Source organism: Corythoichthys intestinalis, chromosome 16 (assembly GCF_030265065.1).
Source record: "Corythoichthys intestinalis isolate RoL2023-P3 chromosome 16, ASM3026506v1, whole genome shotgun sequence".
NCBI classification, from domain to species: Eukaryota; Metazoa; Chordata; class Actinopteri; order Syngnathiformes; family Syngnathidae; genus Corythoichthys; species Corythoichthys intestinalis.
Window position 1 is genome coordinate 31,053,596 of NC_080410.1, and position 23,740 is coordinate 31,077,335.

The 23,740-nt window shown below is 38.9% G+C and overlaps 2 protein-coding genes across 5 annotated transcripts in view; one reads left to right on the forward strand and one right to left on the reverse strand.

Annotated features, from left to right (window-relative positions):
• Positions 1-14,161, forward strand: si:dkey-16l2.16 (ras-related protein Rab-35). Of its 4 annotated transcripts, none has more exons than XM_057860954.1 (8): positions 1-167; positions 1,664-1,842; positions 6,146-6,286; positions 6,350-6,400; positions 6,571-6,694; positions 6,831-6,955; positions 10,668-10,792; positions 10,870-14,161. In XM_057860954.1, exons 3-8 carry the CDS (start codon positions 6,232-6,234, stop codon positions 11,017-11,019), a joined length of 630 nt encoding a protein of 209 aa, XP_057716937.1. In that variant the 5' UTR covers positions 1-167; positions 1,664-1,842; positions 6,146-6,231; the 3' UTR covers positions 11,020-14,161. The 4 variants fall into 4 exon arrangements, with proteins under 4 accessions (XP_057716937.1, XP_057716938.1, XP_057716935.1 ...); XM_057860955.1 differs by having other exon boundaries at positions 1,664-1,838; XM_057860952.1 differs by having other exon boundaries at positions 1,664-1,851; positions 10,870-14,160.
• Positions 11,389-23,740, reverse strand: part of anapc2 (anaphase promoting complex subunit 2) — a 24,224-nt gene continuing 11,872 nt past the window's right edge. The window contains exons 9-14 of the mRNA XM_057860933.1: positions 23,551-23,692; positions 23,401-23,476; positions 21,928-22,146; positions 16,106-16,238; positions 15,776-16,032; positions 11,389-12,105 (exon numbers count right to left, since the gene is read on the reverse strand). Coding sequence (XP_057716916.1) covers positions 11,896-12,105; positions 15,776-16,032; positions 16,106-16,238; positions 21,928-22,146; positions 23,401-23,476; positions 23,551-23,692 — 1,037 coding nt within the window. The 3' untranslated portion in view covers positions 11,389-11,895. The remainder of the gene's footprint in view (positions 12,106-15,775; positions 16,033-16,105; positions 16,239-21,927; positions 22,147-23,400; positions 23,477-23,550; positions 23,693-23,740) is intronic.

The window sequence follows — 23,740 nt, forward strand, 5'->3', positions numbered from 1 at the left end:
GCTTTATCCGAGGCGCATTGAAAGCATCGCGAGATGCTGCGAGCGGCTCATCAGGTGTGGTCGACCCACAACAATCCACATTGAAGCACTCAGCGTTCTTCTCCACGTTCGGGGGCAGCCGCTACCGAACCCAACAAGTCGACACGAGCAGGTGACGCTCATCCAAAGTGAGTTTGACGAATTTGGACGAGTTAGGTTTCGTATTCCGCGTCAGGTCCGCTTCGGCCTGCGGACATCAAACGGACTTCAAATGTCCTAAGTCCGACATGCAAACAATGTAGCGTACTTGCACCGACTCAGCTATCGAAATTATAACCGAATTTAAAGTTGTGTTATTTTTTTACATAGACGCTAAACGGAGCGCTTTCGGTTTCTCGCCGTTCATGACTCAGATTGCAGCAATCGCGGGCGCTAAAACTCTCGTGACATGTTGGAATTGTATCCCACAGTGTTTTAAAACGAACAAAACTTAAGCCGAACGGTGCGTCTCCCTGAAAGCGATCACCCGGGGTCCGGATTACCAGGGAAAATGTTTTGTTATGTATTTACACTCCTTTTTTGTGGAAAAACGAATGAAGTTTGGCTCCAAGCCGGAAGGTGTGTTAGGCCGTGACGTCATTATAGAGTTGGGTTCGATATTTTTGTACAGCAGTGCCAGCCAGCAGCAGTTAGCCCGTTAGCAGCATTAAAACAGGTATTTTACTTTATTTCTTAATTTTGGAAAAGTCAAAATATTTGAAATACTGTCTTTTTATGCTATCTGCTAAAGCACGTGATTCATAGTAAGCGATGCTGCCTTCAAGTTCCCGTGAAAGTCGCAAGATTCCTTTCGTCTAGTCGTTGTATGCTCACTTCTTGATTTTAAAACATAACAATTAAAACATTTCATATCTATAACGCAATATCTCCCTCAATTACCTTGTTTGTTTATTTATTGTCCACAAGTTTTGTGAGAAGTTACGGAAATGCCCAACTCTTTGTCACTGTTGTTGACTCATGGCAGACGTGAAAAGTTTCCCCAGATTTACCGTAACGATTTAATTTTGTGAGGAACATACGGAACGAGCAAAAGAGTCAACTAAAAATTTCATGGACGTGCCGCAGTCTGGACACTTGAAGTTAAAAATAAACGTATTTCTTTAAAATAACGGACAGTTTAACAATGCTAGCATTGTTAGCAATGACACGCTAGCTCTGTTCTCAATGACAGCGACTCAAATGTGCGTGCAATTCATTTACAACTCGCTAAATGTAAAGTGTTGTATGACTTTATTTCATTCTCGGAAGGGCGTGGGGGCATCCCGGCACATTTTCCGAGTAGAAAGTGAACAATTCTGACTTGTAGCAAAACACAACGCAGTATGAATGTCCTGTTTTCAAGCAAATTCTATTTATTTTTATGCCCCCCCCCCCCCATTGTCCTTTATTTTTTATCACGTTTATGGAAAAATACTGTTAAAAAAGTTTTCAATGTTTCGAGACAGCCGAATTGAAGAATGAAGAAAGTGGATCTCTGATTTATTGTGAAACGTGAACGTGTGATATTTCAAACTCTTGATGGATGAATGTCCGTATTTGCGAATGGAGCATGGTTTTTACTGTTAGCTTCTTTCTGGCGAGGATTTGAATGTCTACAAAATGCTTTATATTCTCCCTCTTCTAGTCTTTTCGGAAGGGGCAATCTTGTGGAAGTGAAAAAGAACACAGAACTACAGTGCAACTTGACCTTCCCGATGCTCCTGAACGCCTCAATAATGGAACTTGTCAGGAACAGGAACATCTTGTAGTTGCCTGTCACTCCGCCGTTGAAACGGAAAACCAGCATGATGCCGGACACAGTAAGTAAGTAAAGTAAGTACGTTTTGTTTATATATACACTGGTCATAGGCGGAGTTTGACTTTTAGAGCTGGGAGGGGGGGGGGGGGCACACAACATGTTGATGACGACGAAACGCAGTGTCAGCAATAAAATTAACTTACAACAATATTTATAATAATAAGTTGACAATGAGCATATTTTGTTTCCCATCATTCTTGAGGGAATTCTAAATCAGGCTGCTTAGGCAATACTTTACGCCAAGATCGTTAACCATTGAATATGGTACGCCCGCCGGTGTCGTGCCAATGTAGTTACCCCAGTTAAAAATTTAGCCATATGGAGGTAGATTTGTGTCTTTATTATTCAATCAAAATAAAAGTTGCATCAATCAAAATCTATATTTTCAATAAAAAAAAGTCGCTTCAATAAAAAGTGTTTGAATGCAAAAATCAATTTAAAACTAAAAAAAAATGCACGTGAAAGCTATTTTCTTTGAATTTTCGGGGGGATTGAGGCAACTTTTTTTGATTGAAGTTATGTTGATTTGTGTTTGGGCCACATTTTTTTCTTATTCAATCAAAAAATAAGTTGCTTAAAAAATTTTTCAAAAAGAAAAATCACTTCAATCAAAAAAAAAATTTAATCATAGAAAACGTTTTTGAATGCGAAAAAATATTTGAGATTGAAAAATTTGCATTTGAACACAATTTTTCATTGAAAAAGTTTTATTTGATTGAAGCAATCCTTTTTGTGTTTGGGCCATATTACGGGTAGGACATTTGTGTCTAAATCATTCAATCCCAAAAAAAGTTGCTTCAATCAAAGAAAATAATCATTTGAAAAATAAAATTGTCCTCCCCATTTTTTTTTGTTTGTTTGAAAATTATATGCAAAGCAAATGACCATCTAAGGTGCTATTCATGTGATCTGTTCAAGAAATAATTTTGACGTCATTATAATTTTTTTTTTTTTCCATTCATTTTTGTTGCCGTTTTATTGCGTTACAACTTTTATATTTATAGGAAAGTCAATTTCATGCAATGACACTTTTCGGCCACCAGCCCCCCCCCCCCCACCCCTTAAAATCCGCTTTTACTGGAGCACTTACCATAAGTAGGGGAAAAGTGCTCTAATGGCACAAATGATAGCTCATTTCAAATATTTTATGGATATCACGACATTTCTTAATTAAACTGATTTTTCTTATTTCAATTTGCATTCACAACAAGCCCAAGTATGTGTAAGGTATTCACAATATACGTTGTGGTAGTTAATAAATGAAGATGGAAATTGACCGCAATAGCTGCCAAATCCATTTCAACTAGGAGTGAATGATGTTTCAGTGCCATTGACAGTGTTAGCTGTACAATATATTTTAACTGGGAGAACACTGCAAGGTTTCCCAGTCAAAATGGATTGGACATCTTTCAGCATCAATGCCAGTCAGATTCCTGTCTTACTTTTACAAGAGCTGCAGCTGTACCAAAGTGCGTCATAAACATGCAACACAAAACAAAAATAATAGTTTTAACAAAGAATCGCCATATTTCTGACCTCTGTGACCTTTGACCCTTTCTCTTCTCATCACCTGCCCTGCAAATATGAGTAAAGTCTGGCCTCTTTGACCTTATTACCCCAAAACTTGTATCACCTCTTCTGTTTCATAATAACAAACAAATCCTGCAAGTTTGATAATAATCCCTTCATTTGTTCTTGAGTTATCTTGAAGATGTACAGACAAAAAGACACATACAGTATTGAATACATAACTTTCAAAGTGTATAGGTGTCACCTACAGGTGGAGGTAAAAAATTTAAATATAAATAATACGCTTATTGTTATAATTAATTGGATAAATCACTTTTTTCAATTGCTTTTACAATTTAACAAAGTTGTTTTCAGCATGTTGTGAGTAACAATGAAGACAAACTGGATGACTAGTTCCTTTTTTATTTTATTACAGCTTCCAGACTTAACTGTAGTCTATAACTGTACTGTTTTTAAAAAAGACTCTGAGTAAAGATCGACCAATAAGGGTTTTTCAGGACCGATACCGATTATTAGTAGTTAGAGGGGCTGATAACCAATTTTTGGAGCCGATATTCATTTGCGGTAAAAGTGTAAAAAATGAATAATGCAAACGCTGAACTTCATTGAAATGCCTAAAATATGCTTATTGAATCGCACAAATAGAAAATAATCGTTCCCCAGTATCAATTTTCCAAATATCGGTGCCAATGATTGGCCCAATTCTGAATATAAAACATAAAAAGAATTTTACAGTACACAAAAAAGACAAAAGTCCTGCTCATTCAAATAAAAGATAGTGCTGCTGACTGAATTTTTTTTCTTGTGGGCAAAGCGCTGATGTAAATGGAAATAAATAAGGAAGAGGCAGACTGTAATGAATCAGTTTTATCAAACAGTGGTTCTTAAATACAATTAGGCCTGCACAATATTTGAACATCGCAATGTGCTCATGCGCAATAGTCACATCGCAGGACGTGCAATCGTTTTTTATTTTTTATTTTTTAATACATGTAAACTTTTGTTTTTAGCAGATCATGTGCAGACCCTGGATCCCTTTTATAGACGCCATTATATAAATTAGGGAAGTCCCCGACCCGATCATGTGATCAGAAATCGGGCTGATCGCGCCATTTTTCAGGGGATAGGAATCGGGCGAAAAGGATCTGGTTTTTAATTACATAAATACATTCATATTTTTCTGTTTAATGCTCATACAGCGCCACAGCCTCTCACCCTCCCTCATGCTAGGCAGTGCGACCAAACTATTTTTCTCGGTCACCAGTGCAGCTGGCATTTGGTACATAACGTTATCAATGATTGACAGGTTTGTAAATTTGATCTGGCCCGAGAAGCCTCTGTAACTCTACGATCAAGGGCACAAATGTGTTAATCATCATTAAACTTGCAGCCCCGTCTTAAGTGTATTGTGCCAGTCATTCATTGTGTAAATGAGAGGCTTTTCTCGACAGCATGAGCATGAGCACCAGCAAGTTTTGTCCTGGTGCACCTTAAGAAAAGTTAGGTGCAACCAATGCAAAACGTAAGTGTGGAGCCTTGGCAATAAATATCGCAATGTTAATTTTTTTCTACTATTGTTCAGGCCTATCCCAAACAGAGCTATATATAAGTTATCTGGTGAAAATTCTTCTAGTTTTAATATCGCACCCCCCCCAAAAGTCCCAATTATAGTGTTTTTTAATATCGTTCAGGCCCAAATACAATCCAAATTTCAAAGCACACTCTCTTGTATGACAATTTACAGTTAGTTTGTGTTGAAAGGAGATTCTAAGCAAGCGGTGGGCAAACTATCTGCAAAGGGCTGCAGTGGCTGCGGGTTTTTATTCATACCTATGGAGAACACCTTTCCACCAATCTGGTGTTTTATAAGTGCAATCAGTTGATTGCAGTCAGGTGCTTCTTGTTTCTACTGAAACCTCATTGGTTAAAATGTCTGTGCTGGATCTGTTTGAAAAAAGACCTGGACCCAGTGCGGCCCTCGAGGACTGGTTTGCCCTCCTCTGCTCTAAGCTGTTATATCAAAATGTTTATGTTTGTGGTTTCTTTATAAAAGGAAATGAGACAACTTTACTATCTAACAATAACTCAAGTGCTAACACCCTTCTCCAAATCACAATACAAATGAACACTTAAGACACTGATTAGCATAATCGCTAACTAGCTTAGCGCGCCACGTTGAGTAGTAACTTCTCATCAACAAAGAATAAAAAAAATACAATTGGCTTCATTTACTCACCTCTGACAGGAGCACACTGGATCTACCACCAAAAAAGACAACTTAACTCTCGACACTTTGTAATATTATTGATTCAGCAACCCAACCTGCGTGTAGCAGTGAACTCTCTCGTGCTTCAATCACTGGCGCGCGCAGCCTTACATTACACACAAACAAGGACTCAAACGGGACTGCTCGTAGCTGCCGAAAAATAATCGATTATCAAATTAGTTGGTAACTAATTTATAAATATTTAATAAATTAGTTGTTGCAGCCTTAATAAACTAAACTACTTAAGAGTAAATATGCTGTTATTTTAAGGAAAAAAAATCCAGTTAATAATGCTTCGAAATGACTAATCGACTATCAAAATAGTTGTCGATTAAATCTCCGTATTAGACTAGTTGTTGATTATTCGATTGTGTCAACCCTGTGAACAATCAGCAGAGCTGTTTAAGAAAATGACCCCAAAAAAATTCCCCAAAATTTATAAAAATCACATAGTTGCATTGGAAGGCTATCTCGAGAGAATTTTAAACTCCTTAATTTTTGCCGTCGAGTAGGACTACCCCAAAGACAAGTGCTGATCTCTGCGTGAGTGGCGGCGACAGCCCAATTCCGAAATTTGACTCGGAGCATTCCGTCAGTAATGGCGGGAAAGGACTACAATCATCTCTTCAAGCTGCTCATCATCGGCGACTCCAGTGAGTCTCGTTTCATTCAATTCGCTCATCCGTGTTCGCACTTGACATGTTTTCTTTTTCCAGATGTCGGAAAAAGCAGCCTGCTGCTCCGCTTTGCTGACAATTCCTTCTCCGGTGAGTTTGGCACATTGGACAAGCACGACATTGGCATTAATTCAGCGGGACGGCCAACTACCGTTATTTTGATAGTCGACTAATCCGAATTATTTTTGCCATGAACAGACTAGTTGTAGATTAATTTGACCGTCGATTCATCGTGATTGCCCTTCTTTACGCTCCCACAGGAAGTTATATCACCACCATCGGCGTGGACTTCAAGATCAGGACGGTGGATGTGGATGGCGAGCGCGTCAAATTACAAATCTGGGACACGGCCGGACAGGAGAGGTTCAGGACAATCACGTCCACGTGAGCGCCCAACAACATCACATTTTATTCAATTAGTGTATTTGTTTTTAACACCTAGCCTAAAATTGACAGTGATAGACGTCCAGAAACAGATTCAATTGTAGCCCTTCACAGTGATTGTTTTGTATTTTTTCAGGTATTACCGAAACACTCATGGCGTCATCATCGTTTACGACGTGACCAATCCCGAATCATTTGTCAACGTCAAGCGCTGGCTCAACGAAATCTCTCAGAACTGCGACAGCGTCTGCAAAATTCTCGGTCAGTCATAACGCAACATCGTTCACACGCTCCAGGATCCCCGTTTGTCTATTTTTAATTCAGTGGCTGCCATAGACGGCACTGGACGTCCAATCCTTTTTGACAGGGGGTACCGGTATCAGTAAACTGTGGTTCCAGATTAACTAGTTCTGTAAAAAGGCGTAAATTTCACTTGGAAAAAAAAAACAAAAACTGTAAGAATTCCAAATTCCAATTTAATTACCGATTTCATTTTAGGACTGCATTCCTCAGTAGTTATAACATACCTGTCAACCCGAGGCCATTGGCAATGTTACAAATAGTGACGTATGCCCTTACAAATTGGTGACTAATCTTACAATGTTGTATATAGCCTGCAATATGAAACAAAAATAAAACTCCATTTTTAAAATAATATTAATTTATTGGTAATATTGCCACATATAACCTGGTGCAATCAAAGAACAATCAGTATATTCAGCTACATCATGATTACTAAAATTTCACAGTGACTCATTTTCATTGTATGTAGCACTTTTGGCAATTTCTACCATGTCTTGATGGCTGCACTTCAGCTCGCAATTCAGTTTGACTTGAAGTTCGTTAGCGTGTCCAATGAGCCTGTCGCAATATGCAATAATTCCATTTATCGCACGATAAATAAAAATGAAGGCGGTAATTTTTCTGCTGCGATTTATCGCCTCGCGAGCACGTGCGGCAAACATGCTGTAAGTTCGGATTCCTTGTTGCTAACTGCGCAAAATGCATCTTCGTCCCAGATCTGGCAAAAACTAGCACCGGAGCCAATCGTTACAGTTATATCCTATTGTTCAACGTTTACCAGACGCGTCAGTGCTCCGGAGTGACTGCGGACCATCTCCAGCGTGCCGGTGTTGTTGACGTGTGGGCGCTCCCGTCGGGAGTGACATTTCACACAGGGCGGCTATTTTTTGGCACAACGCAGGATATTTACAACGAAGTCCGCCAAAACTTTGTTACCGACTTGGCTGCTACGAACAACCTCGCTTTGACAACGAACAGCTGAATGAATACTGAGTGGCAAATTAAGATCGCTGTGCTTCAAACTCGTCCTGTTTATGAAAGTCGATTGTCATATGCTGGTGTTGTGTAGTAATGAGCAGACGTGATTTCAGCGGTGTTTGCTAACTTTTTTAATGCGCGCATACACTAGATATCATGAAATAGCAAACTAGATGTACTACGTCCCATTCCATTGGCTACATGAGCCCAGAGTGATTATGGGACACGTAGTCCATATACTACATCGATGAATTCTAAACTGTCATGACTGAATGTAAGTTAAGAAGGCCAAATCAATCCATACCAGTGACTATAGCTAATGTTGCAAATATTGTTAATTCAGTACCACAAATAGGATGTCTTGCTCATGTAGTAAACCTAGCTGCTAAGAGAGCTGTAGCAATCAACAGTGTGCTCCACCTCACTTTACAAACAGTGAAGATTGTTCTCAGCACTTTTATACAATTTTTTTTCAGATCAGTAAGTACATAAATATTATGCACTAAAATATATGTTTATATGATGGCAATAAATTTTTTGCTCGTTAGCAAAAAAAACAAAAAACAAAAAAAACCCGAAACAAAAAAATATATATTTTTTTTCAGAGCATTAAATGTATTGAATCAGATCGAAAATCGTGTCTCCCGTATCCAAAATTGTACCAAACCGTGACTTACCGTAACTGTATCGTTGCATCCCTATGGAACACCATTGCAGAAGCTATGACGGGAAAAGTTTTCATTTGCCTAAATGCTAAAGTTATAAAGTGCAATTTTATTTTTATTTTTTTCTTGAAAAACACATTTTATTTATTCTGTGTTTCTGTGCGGTATTAATATGGTTGTCTTTTACTTAAGAGGCATGGTCTATTGTTTTTAGTTGTGATTTCTTAAAAAGTATTTTTGAATTTAAGAGTAAATATCACGTCTAAATGGGTGTACTTGATCTATTAATATATACTATATTCTCACTGTGTTATTGTGAATTGGTTTTTAAAAAAATGGGGGGGGGTGCAATAGTATCGCATATCGCAATAATTTATTAGATAAATTATCGCACACTAAAATTTGTTATCGCGACAGGCCTAGTGTCCAATTATAAATTAAAAAGGTCAATTGATAAAATTAATTTACTGATGCAATCTTTGAGTCAGGGAACCTATCTTTTGCAAATTCTAAGAACTGATCACTAATAGGCACATTGTGTTCGGCAACAAATTGGCAGAATAAAATCTCCGCTTTCGTCACTTTTCATTCAGCAGACTTCATCTTTATGACCAGTGTTCTTCAATCTTACTTTTAAAAATTACAGTGACAAATTACTTCTCCCAAAAAGTAATTGAGTTAGTAACTCAGTTACCTGAATGTAAGAGTAATTACTGTATTGGCCCGATTATAAGACGACCCCCTCTTTTTCAAGACTCAAGTTTGAAAAAAGACTTTTTGAACACCAAATTACTTTTTATACAGAAAATAATTACAGTACATCCGAAATAAATGATTATAACAATATATTTGAGAGAAAAAGCATGTTATTTTGCCTCATTCAAATCTTAATATCTGAACATTTAAATATGTAAACTAAAGAGCAATCACATTCGTAAATGAATGGCTTCTGGTTTTTGAAATGTAAATGAACCAATCTATTGTGATAAAACAACAAAATTGCAATAACTGCATTAACCATCAAAGTGAAGTCGAACTTTAACTGTAGTCTTGAAACAAATCTGAATAAGGAAAAACTTTGCAATAAAATAATGCAAACTGGTTAAACTAAAAAGAGTAGCTGAGATCTATCATGACAGAACATTGCTTGCTTCAATGATATCCAGCGTCGTGAATGGGGAGAGTAGCTGAGATCTGTCATGACAGAACATCGCTTCAATGATATCTGGCGCCATCTAGCGTCATGAATATAAGACGAACCCCTCTTTTTCTGTGTTATTTCGATTTAAAAAAACAGTCTTATATTCGGGCCAATATGGTAGTTACTTGGTAAAGAAACTGGTGTTACTTTTTCGTGTTTATTTTCATTTTTTCAAAAAAACAAAACAAAAAACATAGTAACATTTGCTATGTTTGGAAGTCATTTAATGTTGTGAATCAACTGTTAAAGTATTTAAAATTGCTCCTGTTTTTGGATTAGTTCCCGTCTGTCTACTTTCGACGTGAAAGTTTTAAAACCGTTTCATCATTTAAAGATTCAAGTCAAGATTTTGCCGATTTAGGAGTATTTTAGATAAAAAGATACTTAGGTTCGCTAGGAAGGTTCACTACAACAGAGCCTTTCAGAGAAGTCTACTGCTTTAAGATGGCGGCTGTTTACTAACGTTTCCAAGTCTGTCATTTCGCATGTAGTTCTATATGCATGTGATATCTAGGCGTAGATTGTAGGCTGTCGGCTACAGTCAGGCAATTTTGGAGCCATTTAGCCTAGCATCATGTTTGCTACAGCGTCACAACACACACTTTTCTCGCATCATTCAACCAGCATAGTAACGCCGAAACGGTGACAAAATCCGATCAGAGGAAAAAAAAAAAAAAACATGCATAAAAAATGTACAGATTTTGAATTTACGGTGTACACATTTAAAAATCAGTGCTCACTTGTACAAATTACGCCGAGACCGTACAACTTGACAGGTATGCTATAATCTAAAAGAATAAATTGAATCCTCCTGTTGTAATTTCAGTGGGCAACAAAAATGACGATCCGGCCAGGAAGCAGGTGGACACCCAGGACGCCGTGCGTTTCGGCGAGTCTGTTGGAGTGCGCGTGTTCGAGACTAGCGCCAAGGAGAACATCAATGTGGAAGAGGTGCGTGGCATGGCCAACTTTTTTTTTTTCTCTCTACCTCATTTTGAGCTGACACACCTCCTTGTGGCTGCGTGCAGATGTTCATGGCCTTCACCCACGCCGTCCTTCGGGCCAAGAAGCAGAGCCAGAGCCGGGCCGAGCGGGAACGCGAGCGCGAAAAGGACACCGTCAACATCAATGCACAACGGGAGCGAGACCGCCGGAAGAGAGCTAAGAAATGTTGTTAAGGGCAGCTTTTTTTTTTTTTTTAAAATCCTCCTTCCGTCCGCCTGAGGCCACACACCAAAAATGTGATTATTTTTTCCAAGAAAAAATGTGGACATCGAAAGTCAAAATACTAAAAGAACACATGACCCGATATGCTAATTTAGTATGGAAAATGTACTCTATTCATCTAAAATACTAAAAAAAATATTCCTGTTAGTATGCTTCAATAGCATTGACGTAGATATACGTCCGATCCATTTGAACGATCGCTGTCAGCCCTCCAGTTCAAATGGATTGGACGTCTGTTGCCGTCAGTGGAAAACTTTAACCGCTTTTTAATAGCGTGTCCGTTTTTTTTTTTCCCATGAACTAAAAGTGTGTGTGTGTGTGTGTGTCACATTGCCAACTAAAAGCCTCACTGGTGCCAAAGAGGATAAAATGGACCTGAAGGTGGCGCCAGCTCTGTTCTTCATGGACTCGTGAACAAAGAAAGATGAACAAGTTTTTTTATTTGCACTTACTGTGCCACAAACTTGTGACCCTGTGGCTTATTATTTTTTTCAAACTAACTGTTGCCTAGCAACCACATGAATAAAGTCTTAAATCCAAGATGGTTCCAGCTAGCTAATTGCTCACATTAGCTTTATACTAACTGCCCAGAATACCCTCAGATTGACACACAAAGACTTAAATGCAGAATGGTTTCAACTAGCTAACCGCTAGGAATACAGTCAACATTGACGTTCAAAAGAGTTCAATCTGAACTGGTTTCAGAAATTTCCCGCTTTCTGGATTAGCTCCCGTACCTGGAAATGTTGTAGGAGTTGATCTTTGAGCACTTTTGGAAAGCGTGACAGCGCACTGTCGCCGGCGTCTCCTTTCTAGGCAGCGGCGGCTCAGGCATTCTTGGGCAGCCGGTAGACTCCAGAGGACATGAGAAGCTGGTGCTCGGCCACCTTCCGCTGGAGGAAGGCCTCCAGCTCGCTCACGTCCATCTCTGTGACGACGGGCCCCGTGGCCACAAACAACCGCAGCAAAGAGTGGATGCGCTCCAACGTCATGCATTCCAAGTTGGTCAGCATGGCCTGCACGTACGCCCAGAACAGCTGCCGACACACAAACAAAATGGCCATTCAGGTTACCTTGAGGTTTCTCCATCTGCCTTCCTTTAATGGAGAGTATGTGTTGTGGTAGTTCGTAAAAGATTTTCCTATTTCAATTCATTCATTTATTCAGGCATGAAAATGGGTCAGGGGTTAAAAACGTGAGAAGGGTGTGGAGGAAATATGTTCCGGTACTCTATACAAGTAGAGCTGTCCCAAACGACTAATTTTCTCCTGATTAGTCAAATGATCTAATAATTCCCCCACACCCCCTTTTCTTTCTTTACTAATTTAGGAATGAAATTTTTGACGCTTATTAAGTCACAAAAACCTTTTGGAACACTTAAATTCTTTATTAAAGTACAAATAAACACGTATATAACAATAAATCACAAATAAACAATGAGGTCAAAAGCCGATAGCAATAACTAGTGCAAAAGAATAGAACGTAAACAGATTCAGAACACTGACTTCGCCTTTCCAATATAATTCAAAACCTTAAAAATATGTAGCATTAATATTGTAGTACCGTATATTCTGAAATGTTTACTGGAAGTACGTTTGATAAACCTCTAACTCGGGTTGTTCTGATCATGTTTTTTTGCTCCTGATCCGATCGTTTTAGTTTGAGTATCTGCCGATCCCGATCCGATTGCTTTTTTTTGCTCCCGATTCAATTCCAATCATTCCCGATAATTTTTCCCGATCATATACATTTTGGCAATGCATTAAGAAAAAAATGAATAAAACTCGGACGAATATATACATTCAACATACAGTACATAAGTACTGTATTTGTTTATTATGACAATAAATCCTCAAGATGGCATTTACATAATTAACATTCTTTCTGTGAGAGGGATCCACGGATAGAAAGACTTTGTATATTGTGACTAAATATTGCCATCTAGTGTATTTGTTGAGCTTTCAGTAAATGATACTGTAGCCTTGCCCAAATGCATGATGGGAAGTGGAACCATGACTGTGCGTAGTGCTACCAATTGATATGCAGTGGGGAGAACAAGTATTTAATACACTGCCAATGGGAACCCCCACTGTATCTTCTCTGCGTTGGGGAATAACATATAAGGTGTTAAGAAAAAGATCAATTGCTACCTTGCTTCCCATGATCTTTCTAATCATAGGGAGAGGGATTGTAAGGCTTTGGCTAATTAAAAATAGGCTTTAAAGGCTGTCAAACTTCACTCTACTCAATTTACGCTGCCTTTTATCTCTATATAGGTAAAACGGCGCCATTACCGATTGAGCGCGACAATGCGTGAGTGGGTCATGCAGCGCATGCAGTAATTACGTTAAATATTTTAACGTGATACATTTTTTAAAAAATTAATTATCGCCATTATCGGGATAAATTTGATAACCCTACCTTAAGCTAAAGACTACCTAAAGACTCTGGATGAGTGTAACATATTATGTCTGTAACGTTAAATACAATTAGAAAACGATTTAATCAAAAAAATATATATATATATATGTATATATATATATATTAAAAAAAGGCATGGCCGATATTTTTTTGCCGATTCCAATATTTCGAAAATAATGTGATCGGACCCGATCGATCGGCATCTCTACCTCTAACCGTAAGCTTTACACTCCGCAAAAAAAGCTCTTTTTGTCATTGCATGTGGTGTCAGTAATCAAAAATTTTTTTCATTTACAAATGCTGTTAACCAGCGATTTTTCATTTTTGAAGTGTCACCTTTTAACCGCAAGTTTGGGTTTTTTGAGAAGACTGCAAATGTTTTATGGCAGGCTAAAGTAGGTTGTCTTTTTTCCCCCATTAGCCTCAATGTAGATGTGTTTCCTTGTTTTGTATGTCTGAACTTTAATTCTACGGCGTGCTGATGACCAATAAACATCTGTGAAAGGAACTGTTGTCTCATATGCCGCACACGTGGTGATAAAACGCAGCCGTGAAAATTACCGCCATAATTTTAATTTACCGTGCAATAAATGGACTCATTGCATATCGCGACAGGCTTAGCAACTTCAATAAAACATGCCTTTAGTTAGATGGACTTACGATCTGCCAGCTTGTAATTGTCTCCTGTCAATTACGGCCGACGTGCAGCCAAGCTTGGCATTGAATAGACAGGACACAACAGTGTACCTCCTTTGTTTCGTTGAAATAAGTCAATGTTTTGACCACTCTGATGCGTTTTTTGGGCTTTGTGCTGCTTACCCCACTTGCATACCAAGAGTCCGACATTAAAAAATCTCTCGATAACCGCCCCCCCCTGAAAAATGTTCTCCTCGAATCTACACAATTCACGTAGGTCACCCTTTTTTTACTTCAAAACTGCAAATTTCAACGAAAGGTGAGAGATTTTCATGCCTGAATTTATTGGCTACAGCGATAGACGTCCATGTCATGATCAATGGATTGGACCTTCATCCCCGTCAATAGCAGTGGAGCTGCCACAATCGAGAACTGATCAATTAATTAATGAGAAACTAGTAGGAAACTAAACTGCTAGTTGATTCATCATCTCCACATTGTGGACGAATGTTTTTATTATTATTTTTTTTAACTACAAATATAAAGGGAATACTAAAAAGGACAACAGTAAATTGTCATTCTCCAGTTTTTTTAAAACAATTCACCGTTTTTGATTAAAAATACGAGTTAAAAAATATTAAGATGCATTGTAAATTTAAATCAAAGGGACAACAGTAAATGCAGAAATCTCTCATTTTTGTACCTTTAAATTAAAAACTTGTTTTAATGATTAATTTCACCTTTTTAAAATGACGTGTAATGTAAATAATAAGGAAAGAACAATAGTGTTTTTTTTTAAAAAAAGAAAACTTGTTTATATTTTTAAATTTTTTATATTTTAAGAATATACAATGGTACCTCGACATCAGACGTAAAATGTAACTCGCCATTTGTCTCAACATATGACGACATGCTCGAAATGTTGCGATTTATTACATCGCAATTTCATTTGTTTTCCTGCAAGACTGATTTTCTTGCGAGAGAACTCAACATGGGTCCCAAGATGGTTAGTACAGGTGGTTAAAAAAAAGGAAAAAGGTAACGCTTACCATTGAAATTAAGAAGGAAATGATAGGAAAATATGAACGTGGTGTGCGTGAACTGACGACACAATGCGGCTCACCGGTCCCCCCACCCCTGCCAACAACAACAAAACATTAAAAGTGAAAGTAAAAACTTCCCACTCTTACGTCAGTCACACGGTGCATTCAGGAACAGCATGCAAAACGCAACTGCGACATTGGAACCCGATTCGTTACAGTAATTTATTTGTTTTGCTATGTGTAATTGCTATTAGTAATAGTACCTGCAGTATTTATGAAGGATTTAGTGTAGGTTTCGGGACTGTGGAATGAATTATTATCTATTTTTATGGGGAAAATCCCGCTCGACATATGAACATTTCGACTTACAAACCAGGTCCTGGAACGGATTAAATTTGTACCACTGTATTTTAAATAAAAAGGGATAAAATGCGTTAATATTCTCATATTTTTCTTTGTTAATTTTTGTATTTACAATATTTTGAAAATTGACTTTTTTGTGTGAAAATTTTTCTATGGAGTGGCTGTTCAATCGGTTAAAAAGTCCCAAAGTTTTCAATTCCCAGTCAAAGTAAACAAAACAAAAATAAAACACTTCCCTGCCCACCTGCATCTTCTCCTCCCTTTGCTGTGTCTGCATGGCGATGTTAGAGTCTCGCTCGTCGTCGCTGTCTACCACTACCATGGCGCCACCACCGCCGCGCTCCGCCTTGTCCTTGCAGGCGGCCGCCCTCTCCTGCACGGCGTAGCGGCCGCCGCCCTCTTCGCGCAGGACTCCCAACTGCTGCCACAGCGCCAACTTCCGGTTCACCGCTTCCGTGGCCACGCCCAGCTCGGCGCTCAGCTCCTCCGCACTCCAGTTGCCTAAGGAGATGAGCCCGCTTTGTCAAACCGCCAAATTCAATGTGTGATATGTAAAAGCAAGAAAAGAAATGACTTTTGTCTTGGAAGAGGAGGATGATGGCGGCTTGCAGGGGTGACGCATTAACATTGCTAACGGTGCGGTCTTCCAGTTCCACGTCCAGCGTGACCGAGCCCAGTTGAGGCTTCCAGCTCAGTGTCCTCATGGCCTGACGCACAAACACAAGAAACTGACATTTGATCCGTGGCAAGAAAGCGAATGCATATTTTAGTGCCATTGACGGCGCTAGACGTCCAATCCGTTTGACTGGGATGGGGCGGATGAACGTTCGTTTATATTTAAATGTCAATTGTCTGAAGCCCGTTGGGATCTTTTGGATGATTTCGTGCAATGAAAATAAAAGACCTAAACTAACCTGTTTGTAACTTCCAAGCAATAGCACATGCGCCAAAAATATGTCAACAAAGATCCTCCCATTGACTGTCACTAACGACACCATCAATGGCATTGAAACATGATCACTGCCACCCTTCCTATTTTATTTATTTTTTATATTATTTCTAGTCTTCGAATTCAAGCAAACTAATTAAGGCAGCAACAGCTAATCGATTAATAAATTAGTTGCCAACCAGTTTGATAATCGATTTTTTTCCCCCGGAAGTTATGAGCAGTCTTGTAAGTAGTGAAGTTGCGCGTGCACTAGGGCTGTCCCAAACGACTAATTTTCTCCCGATTAGTCAGCCGACTATTTTTACGATTAGTCGATTAATCTAATAATTTTTTTTTTTTTAAATGGGGGGGGGGGGTTGTTTACTAATTTAGCAATGAAATTTTTGTTGACGCTTATCAATTCACAAAAAACATATTGGAACACTTAAATTATTTATTAAAGTACAAATAAACACGTAAATAACAATAATAAATCACAAATAAACAATGAGTTAAAATGCTGATAGAATTAACTAGTGTAGCGTCCCGATTGAAAAGGTGGTCTCTTAAACTGATGGTTTACAACTTTTATTCCATCCTTGATGTAATCACACCGTAAGAGCTGCGGTGCACACAAATAAAACAACACAATTAGAAATTAACAAAAACTTTTCACCTTTTTCCTATTAAACCTTATTTATATATCAATGAATTCCCTTTACCTTAATTTATTACCTTATCATTGACAATCTCTCCCTTGAGTGCAATCACTGTATATACTGTATATATTTATGACCTTTTAACCTTATATAATTTTCTATACCATAAAATAAACCATAACATGAAATAAACCTTTCTATTTTCTATTAAGGACAATACTAATAGCACTTATAGGCCCATTGTCAATGAAACATTATTATTCAGTAAGGCGACAGCACCCTCTGGTGTACAAAAAATGAAGAAAAAATTACAAACTGGGTGACGGCATTTGAGGTGTTTATTCACGGCCGACGTGCAGCCAAGCTTGGCATTGAAGAGACAGGACAGAAGAGTGTACCCTCTGTTGTTTCTTTGAAATAAGTCAATGTTTTGGACACTCTGGTGCGCTTTTTTTGGCTTTGTGCCGCTTTCCCCGCTTGCATACAGAGCATCCGACATTTTGAACTTTCCACGCATATATTTTTTTTAACCCTTCATTAACCATCGACAGGATGTTGTGCTCGTCGACGGATTAACGTCATCGATGACGTCGACTATGTCGACTAGTCGGGACAGCTCTAGCGTGCACCAGTGATTACAGCAAGAGAGAGAGTTCACTGCAACACTTTGCTCAGTCAATAATACTGTATTATGAAGCGTCGAGAGTTCGACTATTTTTTTTGTTGTTCGATCCAGTGTGCCTTTGTCAGTGGTAAATGGGGCTAGTTGTATTGTTTGTATTCTTTGTTGATGAGACATTACGACTCAGCACAGTGCGCTCACCTAGTTAACGATTATGCTAGTCAGTGTCTTAAGTGTCCGTTTGGATTGTGTTTTGGAGAAGCATATTAGCACTTGAGTTACTGTTAGATGGAACCTATTTACATAACAGCTCACAGTCTCATTTCAACACAAACTCACATTCAAACTTAATTGTCATACAAGAGAGTCTGTGTGCTTTAAAAATTAAATTGTATTTACAAACAACTGTTTGATAAAGAAAAATTCATTACAGTCTGCCTTCTCCTAATTTGATTTTGTTTAGTTTGTTTAAAGATAATAGGCAATTGACAAAATTTATATCAGTGCTTTGCCCACAAGAAAAAAATATCAATCAGCAACACTTTATTTAAATGAACAGGCCTTTTGTCAGATTTGTGTACTGAGAAATTATTTTTATGTTTTATACTCAGAACCTTTATTAAAATTAAATTTTATGTACTTAAAACAGTACAGTTGTAGACTACAGTAAAGTCAGGAAGCTGCCATAAATTTTGTCTTCATTGATACCTAAAACAACTTCCAAGTTAAATTGTGAAGGTAATTGAAAAAAGTGACATTTGTCCGATTAATCGTCCAATTTATCGCTGATAAAAATAATTGTTAGTTGCAGCCCTAAAACCAATCCCAGGGGCGGATCCACCAGGGTGAAATGGGGGTGCAACTGCCACCCTAAAAGACAGGCTTGCCAGCCCAGTCGGCACCAGTGGGGGGGGAATAAACTTCAGTTAATCCGACTTTTACTGCAATCAAATATTGGTGTCAGTGATGACCCTGATAATGATAAAATTTTATGGAACAATGTTTCTCCATCAGTTTCTAAATGTCACTTGTGCCTCTTTGTAGTGTTTACATACGATTTCTTGGCAAACACAGATTTCAGTATGTACACACATCTGACATACAGTGGGGAGAACAAGTATTTGATACACTTTCAATGGGAAAACTCATTGGCAGTGTATCAAATACTTGTTCTCCCCACTGTATGTTGATATGACGGGTACAATAATTATTTGATGTAGATCAATATATATCTTAGTTAAGCAAAATTGAATGTTATTCATTCAAAATGCAAAAATGATTATAATTTTAATATCCCGTTTTTTTTCCATTAAAAAAAATCTGATGTTTCATCAACAAAATTGTCATTCACATAAAAATTGATTTGTATTTCTTGTTTCTTTAGGTAAATTGGAACTGACTGTGTTAAATGTGAAATGTATTAAAGCAAGGGTCCCCATCTGCCGGGCCGCGGCGCATTTGTTACCGAGCCGCACAGAAATAATAATTCAATAACGACCGCATTCTGGCTAAATTAACCCTGTGCCCCTGCTTAACACACCAATATCCCTGTCTACTCTAGATATAATACTACGGGATAGATTAGAATGTCGTCATAGAAATCCATTGATTGGACTGCTAGCAGTACATCTTGTTTGTGTATACAATATATCTATGTGCGGTTGTCCTCGATAATAACGTACTGCTAGGCCGCGGGCGCAGCACATTTGTTCCCGGAAATAATTAGCCCCCACACGAGCGAAGATGACTGGAAAACAGACGTCTTTGGAGATATTTTTCTGCGAAAAGGGCACCTGACGAGCCTACAACCTCGAAGACCCATGAACTGCGAAGGAGTGGATTTGTGACCCGTTTTTGAATAAACCGAGTGATTCGAGTAGGGCTGTCCCAAACGACTAATTTCCTCCCGATTAGTCAGCCGACTATTTTTACGATTAGTCGACTAATCTAATTTTTTTTTGTTGTTGTACCACTTTAATAATGAAATTTTTGTTGAAGATTATTAATTCACAAAAAACATTTTGGAACACCTACATTCTTTATTAATGTATAAATGAATAACAAATCAATATAATAAATAATAATAATAATAAATCAGTAATCACAAACAATGAGGTCAAATGATGCTGACATTAACGCGTGCAAAAAAAAAAAGTCAACGGAAACACTGAGACTTCACCTCTTTAACAGGAGTCAAAACAATTCTTACTCTTTATGTGGTATGTCATTGACTATATTGTTCTAAATGTTAAAATGAATTGCAATGTCCCGGACAACCATTTTCAGAATACTTTGTGTGAGTTCAGATGCTTTTTCTGGTGTGCATTCCGCATTTTTGGGGGAGGGGAAAAACTGTTCAACTTTTGTTTGTTTTAACCGGAAAATAGATAAAGTAGAGGGCACACTGAAATATTACCACAACTATTTTGACTGTGAGGCACACATACTCACAGTAACAAAAATTCAATATACAGTATTAATTTAATAGTATACTACTATATGTATATACACAATGATACTTTATAATATAAAGTGACTAACATTAGTGCAGTCATGGATTACAGTAAGCAGGCCAGTGCTGTTTCCATATATATTTTCATTATATTATGTATATACAGGATGTATGTATATATTTTCCCCAAGTGGGAGCTTCCATGATCCTAATATATTTATTTATTAATATATATTTATTAATATATATATAATTATATATACATTAATTATTTTATTAAGTAAAAGTGGATGTTGATACGACGCACATAAAGGTAACTTCCATTTTCAAAAATCGTTAGAAAGTTGTATGGATTTACAATCCGCTAGCTTGTTGTTTCTTGTTGTCTTGGAAAATTATACTTGGGTGACGGCGCTTCAAGTGTTCGTTCATAGCCGATGTGCTACCGTGGTATGCGAGCTCAGCTTAGCAAAGAGTACACACAGTGGCACCCTCCATATTTGCCTTGAAATTATTCCAGGCTCTGGCTATTCTGGTCCGCTTTTTTGGCTTTATGCCACTTTCATGTGTCACCAATTCTGCCCTTTTTGGAAATTGGCGGTGTTTTCAACTCTTCGCCATAGTGTGGAGTGAACCGGCGATTCACTTGGCTCGTTGTCGTCGGTTCGGCCCATGTCCTCCTCAGGAAGGCGGCGGCGTGCATAAAAACACCGAGAGGCGTTAAATGGCTCTTTATGGATACTTTTACTGTCCAAAACAAAAACGCAGGGTCTGCAGGCACTGAACTCCGCGCTACCCGCGTACTTTCCAAACTCACCGATCTCACTCACTGTTTCGCTCCCTCTCTCTTGCTCGCCCACTTTCTTCCTCTTTGCTCAATCTGACAATGCCGGTCACATTGAAATAACAGCGGCCCCCTTGGGGGTGTTAGTAACAACTGCTTGCATCGCGAGCGCCCGCCATTCTAATTTAATTGTAATTTTTTTTTTTAACCCGTCAATACCCGTCGACGGTATGTTTTGCCCGTCGACGCATTTACGTCATCGATGACGTCAACTAGTCGGGACAGCTCTAGATTCGAGCATGTCTGAGCAACAGGAAAATCAACTTGTAGAGATCGCAAATGACGGCGACCTTACTAAACGTTCATTTCAGACAACAACTCTACCGAGGTTCTGGATTAAAGTCATTCTGGAATATCCTGACATCGCTACAAGAGCAATGAAAACCTTGCTCCAATTTCCAACATCGTATCTTTGTGAAACCGGGCTTCTTAATTAATGTTTAACGACAAGGCGAAGTCGTTAATGGTGAGAGCGGTGTCAAGTTGTTGTGTGCAACATACATGGCAGGATGTATGTGAGGAGACTTTTTCTACAACTCCATGATCAAACGCAAGTTAATATTCCTTTCTTTTAAGAAAGTTTGTAGTGTTTACTTTGGAATCGCTGCATTTGCGCATTTTGCGGCTATGTTTAACGTTACGCGCATGCGCAGAACTGCATCGTTGAAATTTTTGATGGGTTGCAAAATTTGTCAGAACCCCGGTCCGTGAAAAAAAGACCCAAATAACACCAGTCCGTGGTGCAAAAAAGGTTGGAGACCCTTGTATTAAAGAGTCGATAATGTATAATACCATTATGAAATATTTGCCACGACTCAAAAAGTTCCTGCCCCCCTCTCACTTCCCCAAAAATATTTTTCCCAGATCCGCCCCTACCCAAATGTTGGTTACCTTGAGCTTCTCATATCGGCGTGTGTAAGCTTCAGTTGCGTGTTGCACCAGCGGTGGCATCTCCATCTTCTCCTCCTTGAGCTTCGGCCAAAACTCTGACGAAAAGATGATGGCCGACAGCCAAGGGGCAGGCGCGGACTCCACCCCTTCTTCCTGTGACTCCGCCTCATCCTCCTCCTCGCAAATGTTGCCGTTGATACGGCGCGAGTCATCCATGTCCTGCGCACAAAACAGTCGATCATATGACTAACCGGCGATTATTTTTGCAATAATTCAGCTCATCGGTGTATATACAGTGCTGCTCAAAAGTTTGTGAACCCCCTCAACATTTTGGAATTTTCTATTATTTCAACCTGATTTCCTAATCAATCAATTCAGTAGTTTTTTTTTGTTTTTTTAACAGTTGTGTTGTCGAGACTAAATTAAAAAGAGTTTTCATCAACTGATGTAGGTGCAAAATTGAACTGTTTGGTCACAACCAAAACCGCCATGTCTGGCGAAAAGTCAACACTGCATACCACCAAAAGAACCTTCTCCCAACAGTGAAGCATGGAGGTGGGAATGTCAAGATCTGGGCTTGCTTTTCATCCTCAGGACCTGGACAACTCCACATAGTCCAGGGAATCATGAATTCTGAGGAATATTGTCAAATCCTAGAACATAACCTGACGCCATCTGTTTTGAAGTTAAAGCTTGGCAGAAGGTGGATCATGCAACATGATAATGATCCAAAGCATTCCAGCAATACAACCAAGGAATGGCTGAAAAAGAAGAAGATTCGTGTTCTGGACTGGCCCAGTCAAAGTCCTGACCTAAATCCCATTGAAATGCTGTGGCGGGACCTGAAGCGAGCAGTTCATGCCAGACGCCCATCAAACCTCTCTCAACTGACTGCGTTCTGCAAGGAAGAATGGGCAAAAATCCCCCAAAGTAGATGTGAGAGGCTGATTAGTCACTACAGAAACCGTTTGGTTGAGGTAATCTCTGCAAAAGGAGGCGCAATATCCTATTAACTGAAGGGGTTCACATACTTTTGCACACATGATATCTGAGTTTTTCTTAAATCAACCACTTTTGTTAAATAAAGAATGACAATATAACTATTTCTTTTGTTTCAGTCCATTATTTGGAATGTCAGTATTGTGGATTTGGGTATAACTTAACATTTAATAAGGTTATTTTAGTTTTTTTTACAAAAAATCTGACCATCGCTGTGGGGTTCACAAACTTTCGAGCAGCACTGTATGATTCACGTGTTATTTTATTACTCTAGGCTTAACATTTTACCTGCAAATGCGCAGCACAACTAAAACAACGCGCTAAGAAAAGTTGGATTACAAATATTGCGGAACTGCATGATTAAAACGAATGTTCATTTGCTGCCAACCCTCCGAGTTCAAACTGATTGGACGTCTGTGGTTATCAGTGGTAGCGAATAAGATAACCTGGGATGATCGTTTTTCTGCCTCCTACCTTGAGCATGACCTCACAATAGTGCATGTGGGACTCGCCGAAGCGAAGTTTCAGCAGCTCCACGTTCCGAATTTCCCTGTAGATGTGACAAATACAATATCTCATTTCGTCGCCATTGACGGCGATGGGCGTCAAAATGCAAGCACGTACCTGGCGGTGTGGTAGTTGGGCATTTGAAGCAGCCTGTCAGCCAGCACGGTGCGATACTCGTTGATGAAGATGTCCTTGCTGCCGTAGATGCTCACCAGCAAGCTGATGATGTCCGAAGAGCGCCGCTTAGAGCCCGACTTATCTGCAAATTACAGAGGTTGGCGACACAGGCCGCAAGCGGCAGCCCCGA

Coding starts and splice junctions, on each gene's coding strand:
- si:dkey-16l2.16 (XM_057860954.1), top strand. CDS start 6,232: ATGGCGGGAAAGGACTACAATCATCTCTTCAAGCTGCTCATCATCGGC. Junction 6,695..6,830: donor TTCAGGACAATCACGTCCAC/GTGAGCGCCCAA, acceptor GTATTTTTTCAG/GTATTACCGAAACACTCATG. Junction 10,793..10,869: donor AGAACATCAATGTGGAAGAG/GTGCGTGGCATG, acceptor GGCTGCGTGCAG/ATGTTCATGGCCTTCACCCA.